Source organism: Desmodus rotundus, chromosome 12, assembly GCF_022682495.2.
Source record: "Desmodus rotundus isolate HL8 chromosome 12, HLdesRot8A.1, whole genome shotgun sequence".
NCBI classification, from domain to species: Eukaryota; Metazoa; Chordata; class Mammalia; order Chiroptera; family Phyllostomidae; genus Desmodus; species Desmodus rotundus.
This window is the reverse complement of record NC_071398.1, coordinates 45,646,169-45,669,853: the sequence shown is the minus strand read 5'-3', so window position 1 is coordinate 45,669,853 and position 23,685 is coordinate 45,646,169. Positions and strand designations below refer to the sequence as shown.

The 23,685-nt window shown below is 51.7% G+C and overlaps 2 protein-coding genes across 4 annotated transcripts; both read right to left on the bottom strand.

Annotated features, from left to right (window-relative positions):
- Positions 1-3,565: 3,565 nt before the first annotated feature.
- On the bottom strand, positions 3,566-7,493 carry BAX (BCL2 associated X, apoptosis regulator). Of its 3 annotated transcripts, XM_024566366.2 has the most exons (6): positions 7,403-7,493; positions 6,787-6,838; positions 6,544-6,693; positions 6,050-6,185; positions 4,243-4,347; positions 3,566-3,832 (listed from the first exon to the last, which is right to left on the bottom strand). In XM_024566366.2, exons 1-6 carry the CDS (start codon positions 7,434-7,436, stop codon positions 3,728-3,730), a joined length of 582 nt encoding a protein of 193 aa, XP_024422134.1. In that variant the 5' UTR covers positions 7,437-7,493; the 3' UTR covers positions 3,566-3,727. The 3 variants fall into 3 exon arrangements, with proteins under 3 accessions (XP_024422134.1, XP_045056372.1, XP_045056373.1); XM_045200437.1 differs by lacking the exon at positions 6,787-6,838 and having other exon boundaries at positions 7,403-7,474; XM_045200438.1 differs by lacking the exons at positions 6,544-6,693; positions 6,787-6,838 and having other exon boundaries at positions 7,403-7,488.
- A 6,427-nt stretch (positions 7,494-13,920) lies between these two features.
- On the bottom strand, positions 13,921-23,213 carry DHDH (dihydrodiol dehydrogenase). The gene is made up of 7 exons (XM_024566443.2): positions 23,061-23,213; positions 22,560-22,671; positions 20,952-21,115; positions 18,479-18,731; positions 15,449-15,573; positions 14,310-14,463; positions 13,921-14,070 (listed from the first exon to the last, which is right to left on the bottom strand). The coding sequence occupies exons 1-7, from the start codon at positions 23,148-23,150 to the stop codon at positions 13,961-13,963; spliced, it is 1,008 nt and encodes a 335-aa protein (XP_024422211.1). The 5' UTR covers positions 23,151-23,213; the 3' UTR covers positions 13,921-13,960.
- Between the last annotated feature and the right edge of the window lie 472 nt (positions 23,214-23,685).

Genomic DNA, 23,685 nt, shown 5'->3' with positions numbered 1-23,685 from the left:
GAGTGACCAATCCAGAGCAGATAGATGTTCTACCTCTCCACCCCGGAGTAGGGGAAGTCACGCGCGCGTAGCTCGAGGCTGTTGTGAAATGGGGAATTAGTTGGGAGCGAGGGAGGGGCTGGGTGCAAGGGTCAGGTGCTTTCTGGGAGTAGTTAAGGGGTCCAGGCGGTTTGGTGCCTGGTAGGTGGAAGATGAATGGGGACACTGGGAGCCCTGGAAAATGATGATCCTTTGTCTCGGGGGTGTCTCAGGAAAGTTGGTTGGATTCTGGGGTTGTCTCTGAGAGCATGGACTTTTCTGGAGTCCTGGGGTTCCTCAGAGGTGCGGAGACCTTCAGATTATTGGGATTTGGGGGGGGGGCGGTGCTGAGGTGTCCCCGAGTCAGTGGAAAGTCTCCAGGACAGTGAGATGGTCCTTCAGGAGCCTTGAGGATCTGGAAGATGGATTGGCGGGAAGCCCCGGGGTTTGCTCCAAGATGGAGCTTTTTTTTTTGTTTTTTGTTTTTGAGGCCTTAATATTCACGATGGAATTCCTATTTTTCTGGAAAGTTTTTTTGGGCCCTTGAGGTGGTCTGCAAGATTAAAAGGACAGGTGTTCTGGAGCCTGGGGGAGAAGGGTCTTTTTGAGAGCCTAGTAGGAGCTTTATTCACAGGTAGGGGGGCTTGGAGAGCCCTTGAGAAACAGCCTGGGACCCTCTGCAATACCTTGGGGCTATTTCAGGGGTCCATTGTTTTTCTAGAGGCTGAGGGGGAGCTGTGAAATGAAATAGGAGCTTTGGGATCTCTCTGAGGCAGCATTTCTTGGAGGCTGTTTTGAAGGGTTAGCCAGAGAGGCTGGGAATTCTCTTTGGCTCCAAAGCAGTCTCTCTGAAGTTGTCCCTGCCTTGCCTGCCACATGCTCCTTCTTTTCTAATTTTTTCTTATTATTTGAGAGACAGAGAAAGACAAACAGAAATATCTATCTGTTTGTAGACAAAAAGGCGCCACACACAACACCTGACCAGCTTGGGAGGCCTGCCTGTCGGGCTTAGGAACTCAGAGACCTAAAGTGGGACCACACAGGATGGTCTCAAATTAAAACTTATTAACTAAAAGGAGGTCATGGTGGGCAATCACTGCCCTAGACTAGAATCTTCCGTGACAAAAGACCCTAATTGTCCCTGTCTATTGACTTTTTGAATCTATCATAACAGACTTTTGGAATGGCAGGTAACTTCCCTTTTTCCAAACCCCTGGGGCACAGCCAGGACACCAGAGCAGAGACCACCAATCACCTCGTTGTTGTTACTCTGGTACTTGTTGACTGTGGACCATCTTATACCCATCAGAGAAGCCTGTGCCACCCTGATCGGTGTGGCTCAGTTGGTCCGGCTTGCTCCCACAAAGTGGGAGGTCAAGGGTTCGATTCCCCATCAGGGCACATGCCTGGGTTGCAGGTTCTGTGCCCAGTTGGGGCGCATATGAGAGGCAACCGATAGATGTTTCCCTCCCTCTGTTCCTCTCAAAGATAAATAAAATCTTAAAAAAAAAAAGTATGTGTTTATCATTTTACCATTTATCCAACCTCAAAGGTTTCACGGCTTTTTCTCTGACCTCCATAATCTGTCACCAGTGGGGTTCATGTAACCCCCTTACGCCTCCTCTGTTGATTGTAACGTATAAAATAAGATGCAAAGCTGCCATTTTGGGAGCATTTTTTCAATCCATTGTGATTTTGCCCCCCCCCCCCCCAAGGGCAATTGTCATAAGTTTGGCTCAAATAAACTCACAAATACTCTCTACAGGTTTGTTTCTTACACGGACAAGTTGTTCAACTTATGTATTGCACTTATGGGTCGATTCTTGTACGTGCCTGACCGGGGATGGAACCGGCAACCTTGGTGTGTACCCAGACACGGCCCTAACCAACTGAGCTAGGTGGCCAGGGCACATGCTCCTTCTGAGTCACAACGAGAAGCCCTGGATTCTGGAGATCTGTGGAGGGAATGTGTGTCTTCCATCAAGGTACATTTTAAAACTGTACACGGTCCAAACGGATCCGGGAGGCAGGGCTGACTCAAACCAGGACTCAGCCTTCAAGGAGAACCCTGTTGTGGGGGGAAAGGACAGAACTTGACCCTAATGGAGGCTGCCGGCAGGTTGGGGGGTCCAGGAAGAGGTCAGGGCCTGCTTTGCAAGTGGAGCTAGACCCAGCCACCCAGGCAGGGTGGCCCCTGAGCAGGGAAGTGCTGCGCTGGGCTGTTGTGTGGGATCCTCCAGGGGTGTCTGGGCCAGAGGCCAGGAGAGCAGCACTGCTGAGTCATGCTGAGCTCAGCTCAGGAAGGGGCTCCCGCAGAAGGGCGGGAGGGGCTGCTCACTGACCTCATCTCCTCCTGAGCGGGCTGCAGTGTGGCTGGGACCCCAGGAACTGGGTCTGACTGTCTCTGTCTGACCCAAGTCCGGCCCCCTGCCCCATAGGGAGGCCTGGAGTTGGAGTGAGTTTTGTCCCCAAGTCTGTCTTTTTAGTTCCCTTGGGCTGTTGTCTGTGGCCCTATACTCCCCTCTCTAGGCAGTGACTCAGCTCCTGCACGGCTATCTGATCTGGCTGATCTCTCTCTCCAAGTCTCTGGGGACTGTCCTTGGGGGAGAGGCCGTGGCCCCAGGCACACTGCCACAGTGGGGCCTGAGTTACACATTGACCAGCTCTCATACCTCAGCTGAAGACCTTTAGCCTCAGGCTGGCCCCACCTGGGGAAGAAAGTGCTCACAGGTAAAACAGGAAGGGGTGAGATAAAGCTGACCTGGAGCTCGGAGAGCCTGTGTTTACAGGGAGATCCTGGACGTGGTGGAAACAGGAGTCCCAGAGAGACCGGTACAGAGACAGAGAGGAAAAGAGACAGAGAACGAAGGGGACAGCAGACACCTAGAAAGGGACAAGAGAACTAGCAAAAAGGGCCAACGATGTCATTCAACCCCCTTCTGAATTCTCCTCGTGTGTAAACCTGCCAGGCCTCACCCCACCTTCCCTGGGCCTGCTCCTCTGCCAACACCCCTCGGGTGACTGGGCCAGACTCCAGAACTCCTCTTCCTCCGGCTGTGCTTCTCACCCCTTGGTCTGTCAGTCTCCAGCGGTGGTACCCCACACAGGTTTGGGCCTGGCCTCCTGCCTCGGACACTCTTGTCCAAGCCTCCCCTTAACCTTCCTACCTCCACTAGCTTCCCGGGTCTCCCAAGGTCCAGACAGCTCCGCTCCTCCCGCCTCCCCCCCCCCCCCCCACATCTCAGTCACATGCAACTTTCTCTACCGTGCAAGCTTCCAGGCCCACGAGGCCTACGCTGTCCCCTGCCTCACCCCCCTTCAGCCCCAGCCTCCTCTTCCTGGTCAACACCCTAAGTGGTGACACATGTGATACCAAGTCACCCTGGTTCCCGTCAGGACTGCAGGATCCTGGAGGGCAGGGCTGGAACCTAACCGGTCACTAACCCGCAGAAGGCACGGGGCACCCTCAGAAAATGATGCGTCAGCACGTGTAGCCTGGTCTCTTGTGACAGCCAGGGGAGGGGGCCCAATGACTCCAGACACGGAGTGTGGCCCGAAAGAGGTTTATTGTCCCTCCCGAAACCACTCCCTCCCACCCCCAATAATTACAAAAGTAAGAAAAAGACCCCTGGCCCACAATCCCCACCCCTCCTGGAAAAAAATGCCATAATTTATGCAGAAAAGACACAGTCCAAGGCAGCTGCTGGCCTCAGCCCATCTTCTTCCAGATGGTGAGCGAGGCAGTGAGCACTCCGGCCACGAAGATGGTCACTGTCTGCCACGTGGGTGTCCCGAAGTAGGAGAGGAGGCCGTCCTGGGGACAGGGACATCATTCACTTCAGAGATTTGGCCGTGGGCCGGTACATGAGGTGTCAGGGAGAGGTCAGAGGGTGTGAGTAGGGACAAGAGCCTAAGACTAACAGGTACTAAATGAAGAGTTGGGGTCAAAGGCTTATCAAAGAACTTGAGGGATCCAAGAGGAAGTGGAGGCATCAGGGAGGGCATAAGGTACTAGTCAGGTCAAGGGTCACTGGGAGGTCAGGGGTCACAAAAGGTCAGCAGGTTCCAGCTTAATCAAGGGTTGATGAGACACGTGAGGAAACGCATTACAGACCTCATGCGATGATCTGAAAATGGGTACGGGGGTGGGGGGCACCACTGTGGAGGGCTCGGGAAGGCCCAGGGGTCCCAGAGAAGTGTGTCGGGGGGAGTTAGGGGCCTCACCCAACCACCCTGGTCCTGGATCCAGCCCAGCAGCCGCTCTCGAAGGAAGTCCAGCGTCCAGCCCATGATGGTCCTGATCAGCTCGGGCACTTTGGTGCACAGGGCCTGTGGAGGGAGGGCTGGGCCTTGGGGACTGGGCCTCGTCCCCAGGGCTGCTTTGCCAACTCCTTGCCTCCCCTCTTGCACCCCTGGCGTCTCTTTTCCATTCCCAGTCAGAGTGAGCTTCACACATTGTAAACTTGACCGTGTCACTGTCAACTGCCCTGCTCCCAAACTTTCCATGGGTCCCCAGTACCCTTGGGATAAAGCAAAAGGCATAGATAACAGACAGCTCGGCCCACAGGCCCTGCATGAAGGCTCTGACTTAACAGCTTTTCTGTGCCACACTGACCTATTCTCCTATCTTCATCCCCATCAAACCCTCCCCCCTGCCCCAGGCCCTTTGCACAGGCCGACCCTGCTGCCTAAATGGGCCTCCACCAAATGAACTTCACTCAAGCCTCAAAGCTCAGGTCTAAGGTCCCTTCCCCAGGAAAGGTTCTTCTGACCTTCAGGCCAGGTAAGACTTGACGCCCTCCAGAACTACCACCTGCTCTCCATCCCCCTGAACGTCCCCTTTCCACTCTGTCTGGCTGCTTCTCCCCACCTGCGCTCCCCAGCTCACCCGCAGCCCTGCCGTCCCGTCACCACGACTGCTGTCCCCTTTCACTTCCAACACTCAACCCCCACTAGCTCAGTCTTGCTGAGACCTTGAGAAATCTATTTCGCCGCCACCTTCAGTGCTACCACCTGAGTCCAGGTGAGTCGCTGTTTATGGGGACTATGATAGATGCCCCTTAGCGGCTTCCAAGCTTTTGGCCTTGGGCCCCATAATCCCTTTTTCTACCCTCAATGACCAGAACACTTTGTTGGGCTTCCCCTCCCCCAACAGTGTATCAGGACAATCTTCAGAGAGAGAAGTGAAGATAATTTCACAACGAACAACCATCCACCCGCAACCTGGATTCTACAGTGAGCATTTGGCCACACTTGCTAGAATAACAATAGCCAATCGCCCCGCCATACTCCGAGTAACGCTAAAGTCCTTCCAGCTCCCTAAGACCTCTCCCATTCTGCCCTCATCTTTGCCCGCTTCTCACTCTGATCTCCCCACGTGGGCCTCCTCATTGCCCTGGCCCACCAGGCTTGGTCTCACCTCAGGGCCTTTGCACTTGCTGTGCCCGCGACCAGATGCCTTCCCCCGGATCCTCCTATCTCAATGCATGTTTCTTGGCATCCCAGCTTTGGCTTCAACGCCACCTCCTCTGAGAAGCCTTTCCTGCTCACTATGCACAATCACACCACCTAGCTTATTGCTCTCAGCACTCGTCCTTCGAGGTGGGCTCTTGCCGAGCAGGGGACCTAGCCTGCCGATTGAGAAATTTAAAATACTATTCTAAAAAAAAAAAGAAAAATACTATTCTAGCACGTGTGGCCAAATGCTCACTGTAGAATCCAGGTTGCGGGTGGATGGTTGTTCGTTGTGAAATTATCTTCACTTCTCTCTCTGAAGATTACCATGATACACTGCTGGGGGAGGAGAAGCCCAACAAAGTGTTGCTGTGTCCTGGGTGTGGAGTACAGGCCCGGCACACAGTAGGCCCCATACATGTTTGTTGAATGAATAAATGAATGAAGAGGCAGACAACCGGCTCTAATAGCTGTTTGTGGTCCCTCTGGGCTGCCACTGGGGATGACCTCACCACTCCCAGGTCCCTGCAGGTTCAAGGGAAGCCCCCCGGGGGCCCACCACCCTGCAGCTGCCCACCTTGAGCACCAGCTTGCTGGCAAAGTAGAAGAGGGCGACAACCCGGCCCCAGTTGAAGTTGCCGTCAGAAAACATTTCGGACGCCACTCGGAAAAAGACCTCGCGGGGGGAGTCTGTGTCCACAGCCGCGATCATCCTGCAGGAATGGGGGAGCCGGTGCTGGGGAGGGATCAGGCAGAGCGTGGAAACTCTGGCAGCCACCCCATACTAAAGATAAGAAAACTGAGGCCCAAGGCAGGCTGAAATAACAAAGCAACAGGCCGACTAGGGGGAAGGGGACACTCCAGAAAGCAGGGGAAATGACTCCCTGAGGGAAGGTTTCAAGATCCTAGGGGAGGGGAGGGCTGGAAGTCAAAGAGTTGCTGAGTTGAATGGCGGAGCCCTGGACCCCTGAGTCTGAGGGAAATGGGGGGCTGTGGGCCTGGACTCAATGATCCTAAGGAAAGAGGGGGATGGGAGCTGGGCCGCCCCTGGGTGGCGGGAGGGTGGCACACCTCTGCAGCTCCACATTACTGTCCAGTTCATCTCCAATGCGCTTGAGACAATCGCTCAGCTTCTTGGTGGATGCATCTGGGGGCACCCTGGGCTCCAGGGCCAGCTCCGGTGTGTCTCCCCCGATTCTCCCTGCTCGATCCCGGATGAAACTACAGTGGGAATGGAGGGGAGGGTGGTGCAGAATCAGAACAGGGGGGGTCACTCCTCAAATCTGCTCTGCAATAATCAGACCTCACACTCACCCCTGAAGTAAAAGGGCCCCTGTCTTCATGATCTGCTCAGAGCTGGTGGGCCCTAGAGGAGAAAGGAGGGAAGAGGCGCCTGGACTCATGGGCCCTAGGGGAACTGGCGTGTTTCATGATCCCCGTTAGAGGACAATGTTAGGGGGCCCTGGACTTCTGGGTGCCTAATAGACGAAGTCAGTGGGGGCCCAGACAACTTGAGTCCCTGATGGAGAAAGAGGCAGGGAGCCTAGGCCTGTATCCTACAGTCTTCCGGGAAAGCAAGCTCAAGGAACACTTGAAGCATCCTGGCCTGAGGGGACAGAGGGGAGACGCGCCCCTCCCACCAGGAAGTGGTGCCAGCGACAAGCCCGGGCTTGCCCGGGGGTTTGTATTCTGGGGTCTCCAGCTTATCGGGGGTCCCAGAGCGCAAGCTAGGAAGGGATCAGGGTGCGGAGGACAGAGAGCCAGGGAACCTCGGGGAAGGAGGGGGCTGGAAGCTGGCTGGCAGCACCCGATCCGGGAGTTTCTGACCCGCAGTGCTGGGAGAACGCACGCCCCGAGACCGGCAGGCGAGATCGTGGGGCTGGCCGGCGAGGGGATCGCCCTCCTCCCGCCCGTCTGCCTCCCGCCTCACCCCCGTCTGTGGGTTGCTCCCCGGACCCGTCCATCACTGCCGCTCCCGCCGCCGCCTCTCGCCGGGTCTGCCCTGGCGGCTGCAGCACGCCCCCAGTCACGTGAGCGTCCCGCGGAGCGTGCGTACACTCACGTGACCGCCCCGCAAAATGGCCGCCGAGGGCTGCCCCGCAGAGCCAGCGGCTCACATCGCCGCACCTGCCTGGAGTAGCACCTACCTCGCCTATCATCCCCTGACCGTCCAATCAGCACTGCCCTTTAGGAGCCGGTGGTGGCGCCGTTCCACTGGCCACCCATTCTATTGCAGCTATAGCTTTCATTCATTCATTCATTCATTCGTTCATTGAGGTCTTTTCAGAAGTTCCCGGGGTATTTGAACTCTCCCAGGGTTGAAGAAACATCGAGTGGACAGCAGACAGGAATAGCAGAGGCCAAAAACCGCATTCACTGAAGCAGGACGTCTCCCGATGACTAACGGCTATGAGTGACTATGGCTGTTTGTGGGAAAAATAAAAGCAATATCTTCGAAAGTGGCAAAACTAAATCTCTAGTGATACACTGGCAGGGTATGGACAGAGTGGGGCCCTGAGAGGCTCCCTGGGTGCCCGAAATGTGCGATATCTTGATTTGGGTGGTGATTGCCTGCCTCTGCACATATGTGAAAATTCATTGGCCCTGGTAACTCAGTTGGTTACAGCGTGGTCCCCATTGTCAAGGTTGCAGTTTGATCCCTGGTCAGGGCACGTACAAGAAGCAACCAATGACTACATAAATAAGTGTAACAACAAATCTATGTCTCTCTCTCTCTCTCTCTCAAAATCAATAAATAAAATGTAATAATAAATGAAAAATTCATTGAACTGTACACATAAGAACAATAAATATCAAGCCGTGCACTTTGCTATATGGAGTTATTATATCTCCTTTTAAAAAGAAATAATAAGAAAAAGGAACTCGGCCCGGCTGGTGCAGCTCAGTGGATTAAGTGCGGGTCTATGAACCGAAGGGTCTCGGGTTCAATTCCCAGTCAGGGCACACGCCTGGGTTGCTGGCCAGGTCAGGTCCCCAGTAGGGGGCCCGCCAGAGGAGCCACACATTGATGTTTCTCTCCCTCTCTTCCCCTCTATCTAAAATAAATAAATAAAATCTTTAAAAAAAGAAGAAGAAAAAAGAACTCAGGTTAGAAAAGTAGACTGGGGTCAGATGATGAAGGGTTTGCCATATATGAGATGGGATCTATGTCCCAAGGGTGGCTGGGAGCCATGGCAATTGAAGACTGTAGGTGCCCCAGTCCATCAACCTAGCATCAGCAGGAACACAGTCGGATGAAGTCAAGTCTATCGGGCCCATTGCAACGATGGAGTCTGCACAAGAGAAACCGTAGAGCATCTTAACAAACAAGGAGAAGGTAGGGTTGTTACAGAATGTGGAGGGAGTGTGGAATTTAGGGGACGACGAGATGAGAGGCTCAGAGCAAAGCAGAGTCGACATCAGATGTGGACTGTGAAAAAGAACCGGGGTCCTCTGCCCTTGGAAACTAGAAGTGAATGCAGACGAGAGGTGCTGGGCCATCCAGAAACCCTTTGAAACTGTGCCCCTGGGTGGGAAATCAAGGCTGCTCCTCTGCATCAGATGTCTCAGACAGGTGAGATTTGGATGTTTGCCGCTTGCTGATAGGATTCCAACACTGCATGATTTTAGAGGACAAAGCTTCTCTGTGAATAAGAAAATGTACCTTTCCCAGACTGGTGTGGGTCAGCGGGTGGGATGCAGTCTCTGAACCAAAAGGTCACTGGTTCAATTCCGGTCAGGGCACTTGTCTGGGTTTTGGGTCAGAACCCTGGTTGAGGGTGTGTGAGAGGTAACCAATATGTATTTATCTCCCTCTTTTTTTCCCTTCGTTCCCCTCTCTCTAAAAATATAAAAATAACTTTTTTTAAGAGCTTGTCTTGGGAGAAATGATGTTTCCTATTTTTAAACAATTTTTATTGAGGGAGGGAGGGAGAAATAGAGATAGAAAGAGAGACATCAATTTGTTCCACTTATCTGCAATCATGGATTCTTGTATGTGGCTGAGCCTAGTATTGAACCCGTAAATTTTGGAATATTGGGGCACGCTTAGGATTTTATCTATTTTTAGAGAGGGAGGGAAACATCACTGCATGGCTACCTCTCACTCTTCCTACTGGAGACCTAGCCCACAACCCAAGCATATGCCCTAACGGGGAAGCGAACCAGCAACCCTTTGCTTTGGAGTCCAGCACTCAATCCATTAAGCCACACCAGCCAGGGTTGCTTCATACTGACTTTGGAGATGGCTTTATCTGTAACCCAATGAATTAGCCCTCCCTCTACCTCAATAACGGAGAAGGGAAGAAAGGGTTTTTAATGCAGCCACAGACCTTTAAACAGCACAGCTGGTGAGTAGAGGGGAGAAGACTTTTCAGATCATTCTGAAGTCAAAGTTGTTGACAATACTAGAGGCGCTGTACTGAAACCGCGACGCCCATCTCCAGCATGGGCCCCACTGATTCTCACCCCCAGGTACTCATGCCCCTCCCACACTGAACAGGACTCACCAGTGCGACTAATAGGGTATTGTGGAGATGACAGAGTGTAACTTCAAGATTAGGTCACTAAAAGTCACTTCGGCCCTGGCTGATTGAGCACCGGCCTGCAAACCCAAAGGTCGCTGGTTCGATTCCCAGTCAGGGCAGGTGCCTGGGTTGCGGGCCAGGTCCCCTGTAGGGGGCGTATGAGAGGCAACTGATCTATGTCTCCACACACATTACTGTTCAGCTCTCTTTCTCCTTACCTTCCGCCTCTCAAAAATCTATTTAAAAAAAAGTCACTGCAACCCTTCCTTGTTCTCTAATGAGTCACTCACCACAAGAGGACGCAGAGGACGCAGTTGCTATGTTGTGAGGACACTGAAGCCATCGTCCGCTGGAGCACATGTCACAGAACCAACTCCCCCAGCCACGTGAGCGCCCCCTTTGGAAGCACATGCTCCAGCCCCTGTCAAGCCTTCAGATAACAGCTGTCCCCACCAACATCCTGAAGGCAACCAAGAGCTTTTTTTTAAAGATATTATTTATTTTTAGAGAGAGGAGAAGGGAGGGAGAAGGGGAGAGAAACATCGAAGTGGAGAGATGCACTGATGGGTTGCCTCTCGCGTGCCCCCCCTGGGGACGCGGCCCACAACCCAGGCGTGTTCCCTGACTGGGAATCAAACCAGCGAGCTTTCAATTCGCAGGCCTGTGTTCGATCCACTGAGCCACACCAGGCAGGGCACTCCTGAGAGATCTTAAGTCAGAACCACCCAGCTAAGCCGCTTATGGATTTCTGATTCTCCAAAACTGTGTGAGATAATAAACGTTTATTGTTGCTTTAAGCTACTAAGTTTGGGGACGATCTGTTACCCAGCAACAGAAAACTAACTCACCTAGGATAATCACAGCCTAGGTACAGAGGAGGGAGTCAGAGTCCAGAGACGGAGATGAACTTGCCAAAGCTGCAAACCAGGTAGGATTTGGGGGGGGGGGGTCCCACTTCTCCTTAGTCATCTTAAAGATGAATTGCTCTCTCACATCGTAAAGGTGATACCAGTTTTCCCGGTTATCTATTGCCATGTAAGTAATGAGCCCAAAGGTTAGTGGTTTATTTTTTAGTATTTTTTCTTAATTTACTGATTTTAGAGAGAAGGAGAAAGGGGAAGAGAGAGAACGCCATCAGTTTGTTGTTTCACTTATTGATGCATTCATTGCCGATTCTCCTGTGTGTCCTGACCAAGGATCGAACCTGCAACCTTGGCGTATCGTGACAATGCTCTAACCAACTGAGCCAACGGGCCTGGCAAACTTTCATGGCTTAAAACAACCATCACTTTATCTTTCATAGGCCTGTGGGTCATGACGTTGGGGAAGGCCTAGGGGGGGTTCGATCAGAATGTGGTCAAACATCTACTTTCCTGGAGCCTCGTGGCTTTCCATGTGACTTCTCTGTGCGGCTTAGGTTGGGCTGCCTCACAGCTTGGTGGTTGCGGGGAAGCCAAACTCCTTGCCCGATGGCTGAATATTTCAGCTCACAGGGAAATGCACGGCCTTTCCTGACCTCTCAGAAGTCACACAGCGTCACTTCTGCCGTGTTCCAATGGCTACAAGGGAGTCATGGGCCCACTCCATTTCACAGGAAGGGGAAGTGAGTGGAGACAGGAGACATCTTTGGAAAATACAAGGCAGCTCAGCTCCTTTAGCAAAAGCTAATAAAACCGGTTCAAACAACACAGAAGTTTATTTCCCTCTTTACATCTTGGAATGTACCAGTCCAAGAACATGCAAGCCCAACTGATATGTACTGTAACACTCCAGTGTCAGGGACCGTAATGGTTAATTTTATGTGTCGACTTGACTGGGCCACGGGGTGCCCAGATATTTGGTCTAAGCTTAGTCTAGGTGTTTCTGGATCAGATTAACATTTAAAGCTGTAGACTGAGTAAAGCAGATCACATACCCTAATGTGGGTGGGCCTTGTCTAATCAGTCGAAGGCCTGAATAAAACAGAAAGCTGACCCCACTCTGAGTGAGAAAGAACTCTTTCTGCCTGGCAGCTTTAGAACTAGGACATCAGCTTCCTTCCTTTGAACTCAATCTGAAACATCTGCTTTTTCTGGGTCTTGAGTTGCTGGCCTTCAGAGGAGAAGTACACCATCAGCTTTCCCGGTCCTCAGGCCTTCGGGCTTGGACTGGAACTAAACATCAGCTTTCCTAGGTCTCCAGTTTGCTAATTCAGGCTTCAGACCTTGGGGCGTGCCTACGTCCATTGATGTCTTTCTTCTATCCTTTGGCTCCACCATCCACAACACATGGCTTCTTTCTCACAGTGGAAGATGTCACACCAGTGCCCAACATCACACCCCATTCCAGGGGCAGGAAGTAAGAGGTTGGAAGGGAATCCACCCTTCTCACCTTTTAAGGCCATAACTCAGAGGCTGCACCTCATTGGCCAGAAGCTAGTCACATGGCAAGAAACTAGCTGCAAGGGAGCCAGGGAGATGTAGTTTTCAGCTGTGCAGCCATGTGTCCAGTGGAGCCTCCCTCTCATTGGTGAATGATTTTTAAGGGGACATCTTGCCATCTCTGTCACTCCATTAAAGACTGAAACCAAGCAAGCAGAGGGCTGAAACCAATGTGGTGGTAGGTGAATGATGTATTAGGGGACTGAGAATAGCAAGCAATAGTCCTGACTGGTGTGGCTCACTGGATTGAGCGTCTAATCGTGGGTTTGATTCCCAGTCAGGGCACATGCCTGGGTTGCGGGCCAGGTCCCCAGCAGGGGGTGCACGAGAAGCAACCATACATTGATGTTTCTCTCTGTATCTTTCTACCTCTCTTCCCCTCTCTAAAAATAAATAAATAAAATCTTAAAAAAAAATAGCAAGCAAATAGAAAATTCTTTTGATGATATCTAGTCTCTCAATATTCTATAATTTCTACCAAATTGCTTATGGGCTCAAAGTGTGAGTTACCAGTGTCATAAACCCAATATATTCATCTTCCTTTCTGGAACCTGGTAGAATTATACTTACTGGACTCTCTGTGGTTCATTGAGGTCACATGCCTAGTTTGTGCCAAGAAATTGTAAGAGGTTATGTATGTCATTTCTGTGTCAGAACATTTAAGTGCTGGTATAAGAACTTCCAGGGCATTCTTTCCTTGGCCACAGTGACTAGCAGGATTCCAGATTATGATGGTTCTGTCAGCATGGGTGCTAGACGTATACCACTGAGAATCCTCAGTCAATGCATAACATGAATGAGACAAAAAACCTTGTTATGCTGAGATTGGGGAGTGTTTCTTACTGCAGCGTAACCTAACCTATACTCGCTTCTATTGAAAACCGGAAGTTAGATCTTGCCTGGAGCACAGAGTTCACCCTCACTGGCTGGCTAAGCACCTACTTAGAGCCCCTACACTGCTGGTAATTTGGGTGGGGATGCTCTCACCCCTGCTACACAGAGAGGCACATGACCCAGGCTTTGCTAACAAGGCTATCGAAATACATGTGAAGGCAAATTCCTTCTTTACTGTTGAAATAACTCTCTGTACCTTATTGGAGGCCTGGAGCTTCTGGAGGCCAATACGGAAGAGGCCTGACCTTCGAGTGAAGGGCCAACAGCTAACATGTGTTGAGAAGCTGCTGCGTGGTACGGGCTGTTCACGTACCATCCCATTCAATCCTCACCACAGGGTGGCTAGTACTATCTCTCCCCTTTACTGATGAGGAGGCAATGGCAGAGAGGCAGGGGTAAGTGCAGTTAGCGACACCTCCTACCCACCCAGTATTTCCTGCCCAAGGCCACACAGGCCAACTGGCGACCTGCCGACAGGTGTTTGCTCCAGGAGCTTGTGGGAAACGTGGTCCTGACCCTGCCTTCCTCCCCCTCCCCGTCTCCTTCCACCATATTCTCTAGTGACCCCTGATAATTCTCTATCTCCCACCAAACCATCACCGCCAATATCTCTGTGGAAGCCTTGTCTTTATTTATTTAGGGCTTACATCAGTGTTTGTCTTGGGGGAAGGTGACTCCAATGGCCTTCCTCACCTCCTCGAGGATGTCAGCCAGGAGCTCACTTTCTGCCAGGGGAATCACAGGACTTTCCTTCAGGCCTGGGGGAGAGGACAGTTAGGGAACCCTTCCTTGTCACACCCCAAAGACCAAAAGAACTACAATTCCCAGAATCCCATGAGGCATAGTAATATATTGATCAGGCAAAGGGTATCCCAGGGGGTCCTGGGTGATGTAGTTCTAAACAGCTGCTTGAGCGCTGAGGGGTGTGGAGGGTCCCACCTCCCTTACCAGGCTTGCCCTGCCACTGCCCACCCTCTCCACCCGACTGTCCTCTTACCCTTTCGCAGGCACTCCCGGACATGCCTGGCCTCATAAGTCATGCCCGCTCCATTTGTAAAGTTGAACTCCTTGTTTGGGGTTGAGGGCAGCGGGAACTCCTTACGCTCCCCCTTTACCTCCAGTTTTGTTGGACACCAGCAGGGGTCAAGGATCTGGAGGGAGATACGAGGTGGTCACCAGTCACCACCTGGGCTCTGGGGGCTCCTGCCTGATGGCGCTCAGGAGCCTCCCTCTCTCGTCCAGGGGTTAAGGGCAGGCTGCCCCCATTCTTAGGGGCGGGGTTTGTTTGTTGCTGGGGGTTCATTCGTTGGCAGCAGAGTATCACGTTAGAAGCCTGTTTGTGTCCCCAGGGACAAGTCCCTCTCTAACTGGATGCGGATGCGTAGGCCTGGTGAGGACGGCTTGCTGATCTTCCCACCTCCCCTTGGAGACAATCCAGCACCCACATCTTCTTATCTACTAGGAGACCTTTTCTTTCCTTTTTCTATTTTTAGCTCCAGAGCCCAGGAAAGCCTTAACTATTCCCATACCCAGGTGTAGGCCAACATGGAAAATCCAGAGATGCAGCCTGGGCAAGGTCCAAATTCTTCTGCTAAGAATAGGATTTCTTTCCAGTCACCTGGCCCAAGGAAGCTCACTGAAGCTTCCCTGTGGTAACGCCTGGCGCCTGTCCTGGAAGCGATTCCAAAGGTCGCCAGTGCCCTCTGAACTGGTGTCTCCTTCCTCAGGCCTAATGATTTTTTTTTTTAAGATTTATTTTTTAGATAGAGGGAAAAGGAGGTAGAAAGAGGCAGAGAAATATCAAAGTGTGGTTGCCTTTCATGTGCCCCCAACTGGGAATCAAACTGGCAAAGCTTTGGTTCGCAGGCTGGCGCTTAATCCACTGAGCCACACCAGCCAGGGCAGGCCTAAGGCGTTTTGACAGACCCATAGGTTCACCCTCAGGAAGGAGCCTGGAGGTCCAAACCCCACTCTACAGCCTCGTGGGGGAGGATGGATTCCTTAACAACGGTGTGGGAAAAGATCGGCTCAGCCCATGTCCAGGTTCAACAGCTGCATCTGGCCCACGCCCGTTGTTGCTAAGGGCCACAGTTCCCCACACTTGGGCCCGTCCCAGCTCGGCTGGGGGCACCTCACCTGGGCCATGCCCTTGGTGCCGCTCACATAAGCCATATTGCAGAGCTGGGCAGTGATGCTGCAGGTGAAGCTGCCATGGACCCCTCCTGGGTACTGGAGTAGCACGGTGACGGTGTCGTCCACACCTGGGGAGAGGCCGGACAGGGGCACGCCTGGTCAAAAGTCCTGCCTGTGGAACCTCAGGCAAGAGAGCTCGCCTTTAATGCAGCAGCGAAAAAGAATGAAGCGCTGGCACGTGCCTCCACATGGACGAAGTGGAAAACAGTCCTGCTAAGTGAATGAAGCCAGACGCAAAGGGCCACATGTTGTAGGATTCCATTTGTGTGAAATGTCCAGTATCTGGCAACCCCAGAGAGCCAGAAAGTAGGTTAGTGGTTACTTAGGGCTCAGGGGTTTGGGAGAATTGGGTACCTTTTTAAAAAAATATATAATTTATTGATTATGCTAATACCGTTGTCCCATTTTTCTCCTCTTTTCCCCTTCCACCCAGTACCCCCATTCCCTCCAGCATTCCCTCCACCCTTGGCTCATGTCCATGGGCTGTACATACAATTTGTTTTGTTTTTTAGTAATGAAAATATTCTAAAATTGATTATGGTGATAAATATATAACTTGGTGAATACATTAAAGCTATGGAATTATACATTTTAAATGAATAAACTGTATGGTATATGAATTATTTCAGTAAGCTGTTACTGGAATATGCGAATAAATGCTAAAAAAATTAAATAAAGAGACTTTGTCTCTCTGAGCTTTCGTTTCTTCTTCTATAAACACTTGTATAGGTGTGTGAGAATCCATTTCCTCCTCTCTAAAATGAGGATAATAATAGAACTGGCCTCAGAGAGTTGCTGTGTTACATTAAATGATGTAAAATGCATAAAGTACTAAGGAGTCTGTTTAGATCACAATAATAGAGAGGTGAGCACTAATTAAAAATAAAATACAGCCCCAGCTGGTATGACTCAGTGGTGAGTGCCGGCCTGCGAACCAAAGGGTCGCTGGTTCGATTCCCAGTCAGGGCACATGCCTGGGCTGCAGGCTGAGTCCCCGGTGGGGGGCACACAAGAGGCAATCACACACTGATGTTTCTCTCCCTCTCCTTCTCCCTCCCTTTCCCTCTCTCTAAAAATAAATAAATAATATATTTAAAAAAAAGAGATACAGTAAAGTACTAGCCTGGTGCTGAGACACACCGGGCAGGCAGTGGCTGGAAGAACCTACTGACCCAGTTCTCTCTGGTTTCAGGAAAGGCCAACATCTCCTTCTGGATCTGCTATGTGAGCTTGGACAAGTGACTTCCCCTCCCTGCACCTCAGTGCGCTCATCTGTGAAATGGGGACAAAAATAATACATCTGCTTCAGGGAGAGCATTCCTATAATAACCGCATTGCAGAGGAGGCCCTTAATAAATGGGATCTGTTGTTAGAGCTACTATTTTGCCTAGAACTTGGCCAGATAGTAGACTGAGACAGCTTTCTAAAGGGTGACCTTCCCCCCGAGCATTCTTGTCCTGGTGATTCGTTGCCTTCTGTGTTACTATTCGCAAAGAGGGACACAGAAAAATCCTCTTACTTCCCAATGTGTGTCCCTTCGCAATATGCCTTTGTAGCTCCTCCCATCCAGAGGTAGAGTCTATTTGGCCACCTCCCAAATCTGAGCTGGCTCTGGGCCATGGAACAGTTGGCAAACACATTGGGACCTGCCTGCTTTTTCCTGCACCCAGAACGCCGAGCACAAGATGTGAATGAGCCTGAGCTAGCCAGCTGGAGACGCCGTGTGGAGGAGAACCAGGCTCCCCAGACAACAGCCAACACCTGTTAAGATATAACTGAGGCCACCCTAGACCACCCAGCCCCAGTGGCACAGGTGGCTGGTAGCTGCTGCATGAATGAGACCAGCAGATGAACCACCCAGCTGAGCCCAGCCTGAACTGCCAACCTACAGAACTACAAGTGAATAAATGATGGTTACCTGAGGTCACTAAGTTCTGGGGTAGCCTGCTGTGCAGTAAAGGCTAACTGAGACTTCAAAAAATAATAATTCTTTATATTTATGAAGTGCTTAATTTGCCTCAACAGTTACTTCATTAGTTTCTTTTTAAAAACTTATTTATTTACTTATTGACTTACTTGAGAGAGAAATGGAGAGAGAGCGAGAGAAACATCGATTCGTTGTTCTACTTATTGATGCATTCATTGGTTGACTCTTTATGTGCCCTGATTGGGGATCAAACCTGCAACCTTGGCATATCGGGACAACAATTTAACCAGCTGAGCTTCCTGGCCAGGGCTCCTTTCTTTCTCTCTTCCTCTGTTTCTTTCTTCCCTTCCTTCTTCCTTTTTAAAATTTTATTTATTTACTTTTAGACAGAGGGGACAGGTGAAAAAAAGAGGGAGAGAAATATTGATCTCCCACAGGCCTCCAACTGGGGGCCTGGCCCACAACTCAGGGGTGAGCCCTGACCAGGAATCAAACCCATGACCTTTTGGTTTGCAGGACGATGCCCGGTCCACTGAGCCCCACCAGCCAGGGCAGGGCTCATTTCTTTCTTTCTTTCGTTCTTTTTTTAAAGATGTTATTTATTTATTTTTAGAGAGAGGGGAAGGGAGGGAGAAAGAGAGGGAAACATCAGTGTGTGGTTGCCTCTCACATGCCCCTTATCAGGGACCTGGCGTGTAACCCAGGCACGTGTCCAGACTAGGAATTGAACTGGTGACCCTTTGGTTCTCAGGCTGTTGCTCAATCCACTGAGCCCCATCAGCCAGGGCAGGGCTCATTAATTTCTTAGGACAGCCCTATTATTGACGTTTTACCAGTAAGTAACTAATTCAGATTCAGAGAGGTTGAGTTCCTTGACTAAGATCACACAGAGCTGCCTGCACTTGGATCCTCTTTGACTTTCTGCAGGAAGTTTCTCCAGCCGCGTAGCCTAATTTTCATGCGCTAGGAGACATACTCCCAGGTCAGTGCACCCAGTAAGAGAGGATCACTCTTACAGCCATCATGTAGTCCCCCGCGGACCATACCTGTTTCATGGTGCCTTCCCACGACTGAAATCTTTTCCGGCTTCTGCCCACCAAAGACCATGGAGATGAACTGGATGCAGTATATACCAAGGTCCAGCAGGCCGCCGCCAGCTTGGGCCCAGTCTACGGCCCGCGGTACGTGGGTGAGGTCCTTCCCAAACTCTGCCCGAGCCACTCGAAGGTCCCCCAGAGTTCCCTGGGCCACAGCAGCCCTCAGAGCCTCTACGGCAGGAAAGAAGCGGGTCCAGATGGCCTGAAGACCAGAGGGAAGGAAGCAGGATGGGAAAGGGTAGGAAAGAGGTCAGGAGTTAACCAACCAGCTCTCCCTTCTGGGGCTCAGTCTTGAAGGAGTACTCACTGTTCCCCAGGCTCCAAACAAGGCCCCTCCCTCTTCCTTCCACAGCCCATCATCCCCAAGTTGCATCTTGCCCAATGCTCTGCGCTGCCCCCTCCTCTCCACGTCACCAACTCCAGCAACTCCAGCCTTGTCCTTTCTCATCTGCATCATTACCCCAGCCTCCCAATGTTAGGGGCTGAGTTCGGTCCCCACCAAATTCGTGTTGAAGTCCTAACCGCCCCCAGTGTTGCCCAGTAAGAGTGTATCTGGTGATGAGGTTTTTACAGAGGTAATTATAAAGAGTTAATAAAGTTACAATGAGGTCATTAGGGTGAGCCCTAATCTAATAGGACTAGTGTCCTTATATGAAAAGATGAGGAGCCCTGGCTGGTGTAGCTCAGTGGACTAAGTGCCAGACTGTGAACCATGAGGTTGCTAGTTTGAATCCCAGTCAGGGCACATGTCTGGGTGGCAGGTCAGGTCCCCAGTAGGGGGCGTGTGGGAGAGACATGAGGACACACAGGGGCAAGACCATGTGAAGACAAAAGAAGCAGTTGGCTGCCTACAAGCCAAGGAGAGAGGCCTCAGGACAAAGCAACCCTGCTGACACCTTCAACTCAAACTTCTAGAAGTGTGAGAGAAATCGCTGCTGTTTAAGGCCCCAGTCTGTGGTGGTATTTGTTATGGCAGCCCCAGCAAACTCTTACTCTCAGCCTCTCCACTCCAGTCCCACATGGCCCCAGAGGGACCTTTTGCTTTTCCTACAGCTGTTCCCCTTCTTCTTCTTCTTTTAATATTTTATTTATTTATTTTTAGAGAGAGGGGAAAGGAAGTAGAAAGAGAAGGAGAGAAACATTAATGTGTGGTTGCCTCTCGTGCGCCCCCTACTGGGGACCTGGCCTGCACCCAGGCCTGTGCCCTGACTGGGAATTGAACTGGAGATCCTTTGGTTTGCAGGCAGGCATTCAATCCACTGAGCCACACCAGCCAGGGCTGCCCATTCTTACTTTAAGCCTTAATTCTGCTTCTCTGCTCTGGCCTATTTACCTGTGCAACTTACTTTTCCTCTAAGGCTCTGGTCAGTCCCTGGTTCCACAGACCGGGCCGGGGCCTCTGTGCTGTCACTGGCCCAGTACTATGTCTGAAAAAGTACCTGCACCTGAGCCTTGGGATTGCCCATTTCTGTGAACTCCTTGAAAACTGAGCCCGTGTCTTCTACATTACGAGTTCCTAGGAATGGACGTGGCACACAGTAAGTGCCAATAAAAAATGAGGAAGCAATACACTCATGGAATGTTGGCGCTGACAGGCACAGTGAGAACCAGAAGGCACTGTGTAACCATAATAAATCTTGACGATCTACTTCGCGGGCATACTAAACTTTATAGGCTGGGAGGCTCAGCAATATTACACATATGATGGCTAGATAGGAAATGGGCAGGTAAGAGGCAGCTAGTGCTACTGTCAGAACCTACATGCCCTGGCTGGTATGGCTCAGTGGATTAAGCCCCAGCCTGTGAACCAAAAGGTCATTGGTTCGATTCCCGGTCAGGGCCCATGCCTGGGTTGTGGGCCAGGTCCCCATTTGGGGGCAAACAGGAGGCAACCAATCAATGTTTCTCTCCCTCTTTTTCTCCTTCCCTTCCCCTCTCTCTAAAAATAAATGAATAAAATCTTAAAAAAAAAAGATGTTTATTTATTTAATTACTGGCTATCTGCAAGGCCCCTATAGATATCCACCTCTGATGCGAGCATAAACAAAAGATGCTTGCTTTGAGGGTCGGTAGGGTGTTCCTTGGTCCTTCTGACCTCTATTCCTGGAAAGGCACCCAGATTGAGCCCATTGCCACTTTCCCTGCTGGCATCTTTTCCTGTCACTCTGACAAAGGACCCCTCTGGTGGCCATTTTGCTGAGGGCCCCCAGTGTCTCCCACCCAGGAATGATGTCACAGGGAGATCCCACGGCATAGCTCAACTACCTCGTGGCGCACACCCCGACCCCCAGTTCATTCTGTGGCCCTCTTCACTCTTGGCACACCCTTCCCTTGGGTCCCTCCAAAAATGCCCACCAGTAATCATGGCCCGTAATGGCAAGAAGTGCTACACTGGATGTTGAAAGGGCCCCTCCACCCTTACCTCCATAAGGAAGAGGCCTCGGGATCGGGCCTCGGCAACCATTTCCCGCACTTCTGCGGCGTTCACGCCCATGGGCTTCTCGCACAGGACGGCCTTGCCCGCTTCCAGGCATAACAACACCGCAGCCTTGTGCTGGGGGTGCTGGGTGCCAATGTAGGCCACCTCTAGGGTGGGAGGAAGGAAGTCAAGAGATCAGAAGCCCCACTCACATCAGACCTCCAAGCCTCACCTCCAGCATCTGAGGATCCCGGGGTCCCCCCAACCTGGGGCCAAATCCTCAGGCACTGGTCAGACCCTAGTCCCCCAAGGGGAAGGAGCAAACCAATCGCTACTGTCACTATCTTTTCAGGTCATTCCTAGCCCTCTGAAGTTACATTAAACCATTTAATCCTCGAAAGATCAAGAGGGAGATACTATTATTTTGCCCGTTTTAAAAATAAGGAGGCCTGGCCCTGACTGGTGTGGTTCAGGGGTTGAGTGTCATCCCGAATGCAAACCGCAAGGTCACCAGTTTGAAGCCCAGTCAGGGCACATGCCTGGGTGGTGGGCCAGGTCCCCTGTTCAGGGGGCATGTGAGAGGTGGCAGATCAATGTTTAACTCACACGTCGATGTTTCTCTCCCTCTCTTTCTCCCTTCCTTCCCCTCCCTCTAAAAATAAATGAATAAAATCTTTAAAATAATAATAACAATAAAGCCCTGGCCAGTCTGGCTCCGTTGGTTGGGCCATCATCCGAGAAGGGTAAGCAGACAAGAAAAACATCAATTCAGGCAGCCCAACTCCAGAGCCAGGGTTCAAGGTGCAACTACACTGTCCTGCCTCGCCAACCAGGCCACTCTGGAACACAAAGCCATGGCTACAGCACAGAGTTAAAGCCTGAACCAACTCCCTTAAGAAAGTCAAGACCCGCGCTGGTCTGCAAACCATAAGGTTGCCAGTTTGATTCCCAGTCAGGGCACATTCCTGGGTTGCAGGCCAGGTCCCCATTAGGGAGTGTGTGAGAGGCAGTCAACTGATGTTTCTCTCCCTTTCTCTCTTTTTTAAAGATTTTATTTAGTTTTAGAGAGAGGAAGGAAGGGAGAGAGGCAGAGAAACAAACACTGACATGAGAGACACATCGATCGGTTGCTTCTTGCACACCCCCAACTGGGGACCTGGCGGGCAACCCAGGCATGTGCCCGGACTGGGAATAGGACCTGAGGCCTTTCGCAGGCCCACTCAATCCACTGAGTCACACCAGCCAGGGCTCTCCCTCTCATTCTCTTCCCTTCTCTCTATTCCTTTATTTTTAAAGAGGGAGAGGAGAGAGGAGAAGGGAGAAAGCAATATGTGGTTGCCTCTTGCATGCCCCCCTACTGGGGACCTGGCCTGAAACCCAGGCATATGCCCTGAGAGTTGAATAAACGATCCTTGAGACTCTTTGCTTCACAGTCCGGTGCTCAATCCACTGAGCCACGCCAGCCAGGGCCCCTTCTCTCTATTCCTTTAGCTCTGCCTCCCAGCTGGAGTTAAAAGCTCAAATGGACTGGCCCATCCTGCGGAGCCTTGCATCTCCTAAGAAACGTCTGGAGGCAGCAACTCCGTGGCCTCTCTGGCCCTTGTCACTCACCCACGTTCGGGTCTTTGGCCAGCTCCTCATAGGACCCATAGGCCTTGGGGATGTCGTGTTTCCGTGCAAACTCCTTCGCCCGGTTCAGGTCGCGCGCCGCTACTGCCACCACCTGAGGCAAGAGTGAAAGACTTGTGGATGGGAGGAGGTGATGGAGAAGGCCCCGGCGTAAGCAGAAACTACACACCCCAAGGGAGGGGAGGAGGAATTTGGTCCTGTGGGAGGAGGTGACAGGAGGCTGGACACTTGGGTCCTGGGAAAGAGATCTGGGCAAGCGATTATTAATTCCCCTGCTAGCTAAATTTCTTCTCTTCAGAGTCCCAAACCTCACGGAACTCGCGGTCACAAAACAGAAGTGTAGAAAGGAGTGAGGAGGGAATTGGAAGTTGTTTCACTGCCTTGGGGACTCGGAAGCCCGGAACCCTAACTCCCTCCACCCTCAGACCCAGGAGTCCCGGGCCGCCGCCAGCTCTTCCCCAGGACTCCGGAGGGAGCGCGGACCTGGTGCTCGGAGCGAGGCAGCGTCTGCAGCACTGTCGTGAAGTCGTTGGAGATCAGGCCGGCCGACACGATACCCCAGCGTACCGCCATCGCCGAAACCCTGAGTCCCAACACTCTGCTACTGTCTCTGCGCGGGAATTAAAGTCCCGACGCCTCGCCCACCGGGGGGCGGGGCCCCTTTCTCCGCCCCTATTGCCCCTACGCCGCTTCTCATTGGCCACTAGGCCCGCGCGCACGGCCTAACGCCAAGACGGTCTTTTAATTCCGGCGTCCCCATTGGAAGAACAGACCGTTGGCTCCGCCTCATGAGTGGGACCGGAAACACCCCAAAGCCCCCTCTAGACGTGTAACCACGTGACAGAAGGGGCGAGGGCTTTCTTGTCCTTTCGGGCTCTCGGGGTGTCTTCCATTTCCTCCTTCCCCCGCGCTCATTTGCTGAAAACGTCGCGTACGCTTAGGAATTTGTCCAGCAAGAGAGGATGGTAATAGCAAAGATAATAATAATTACTAATATGTTTAGAAATCCTGCGGCTGCCGCCCCCAGCTTCACGCTTTACTTTCCTCATCCGTAATTTCTCGCCACGGACCCATGCAGTAGCAGCTATTGTCCCCTCACCCACCCCCC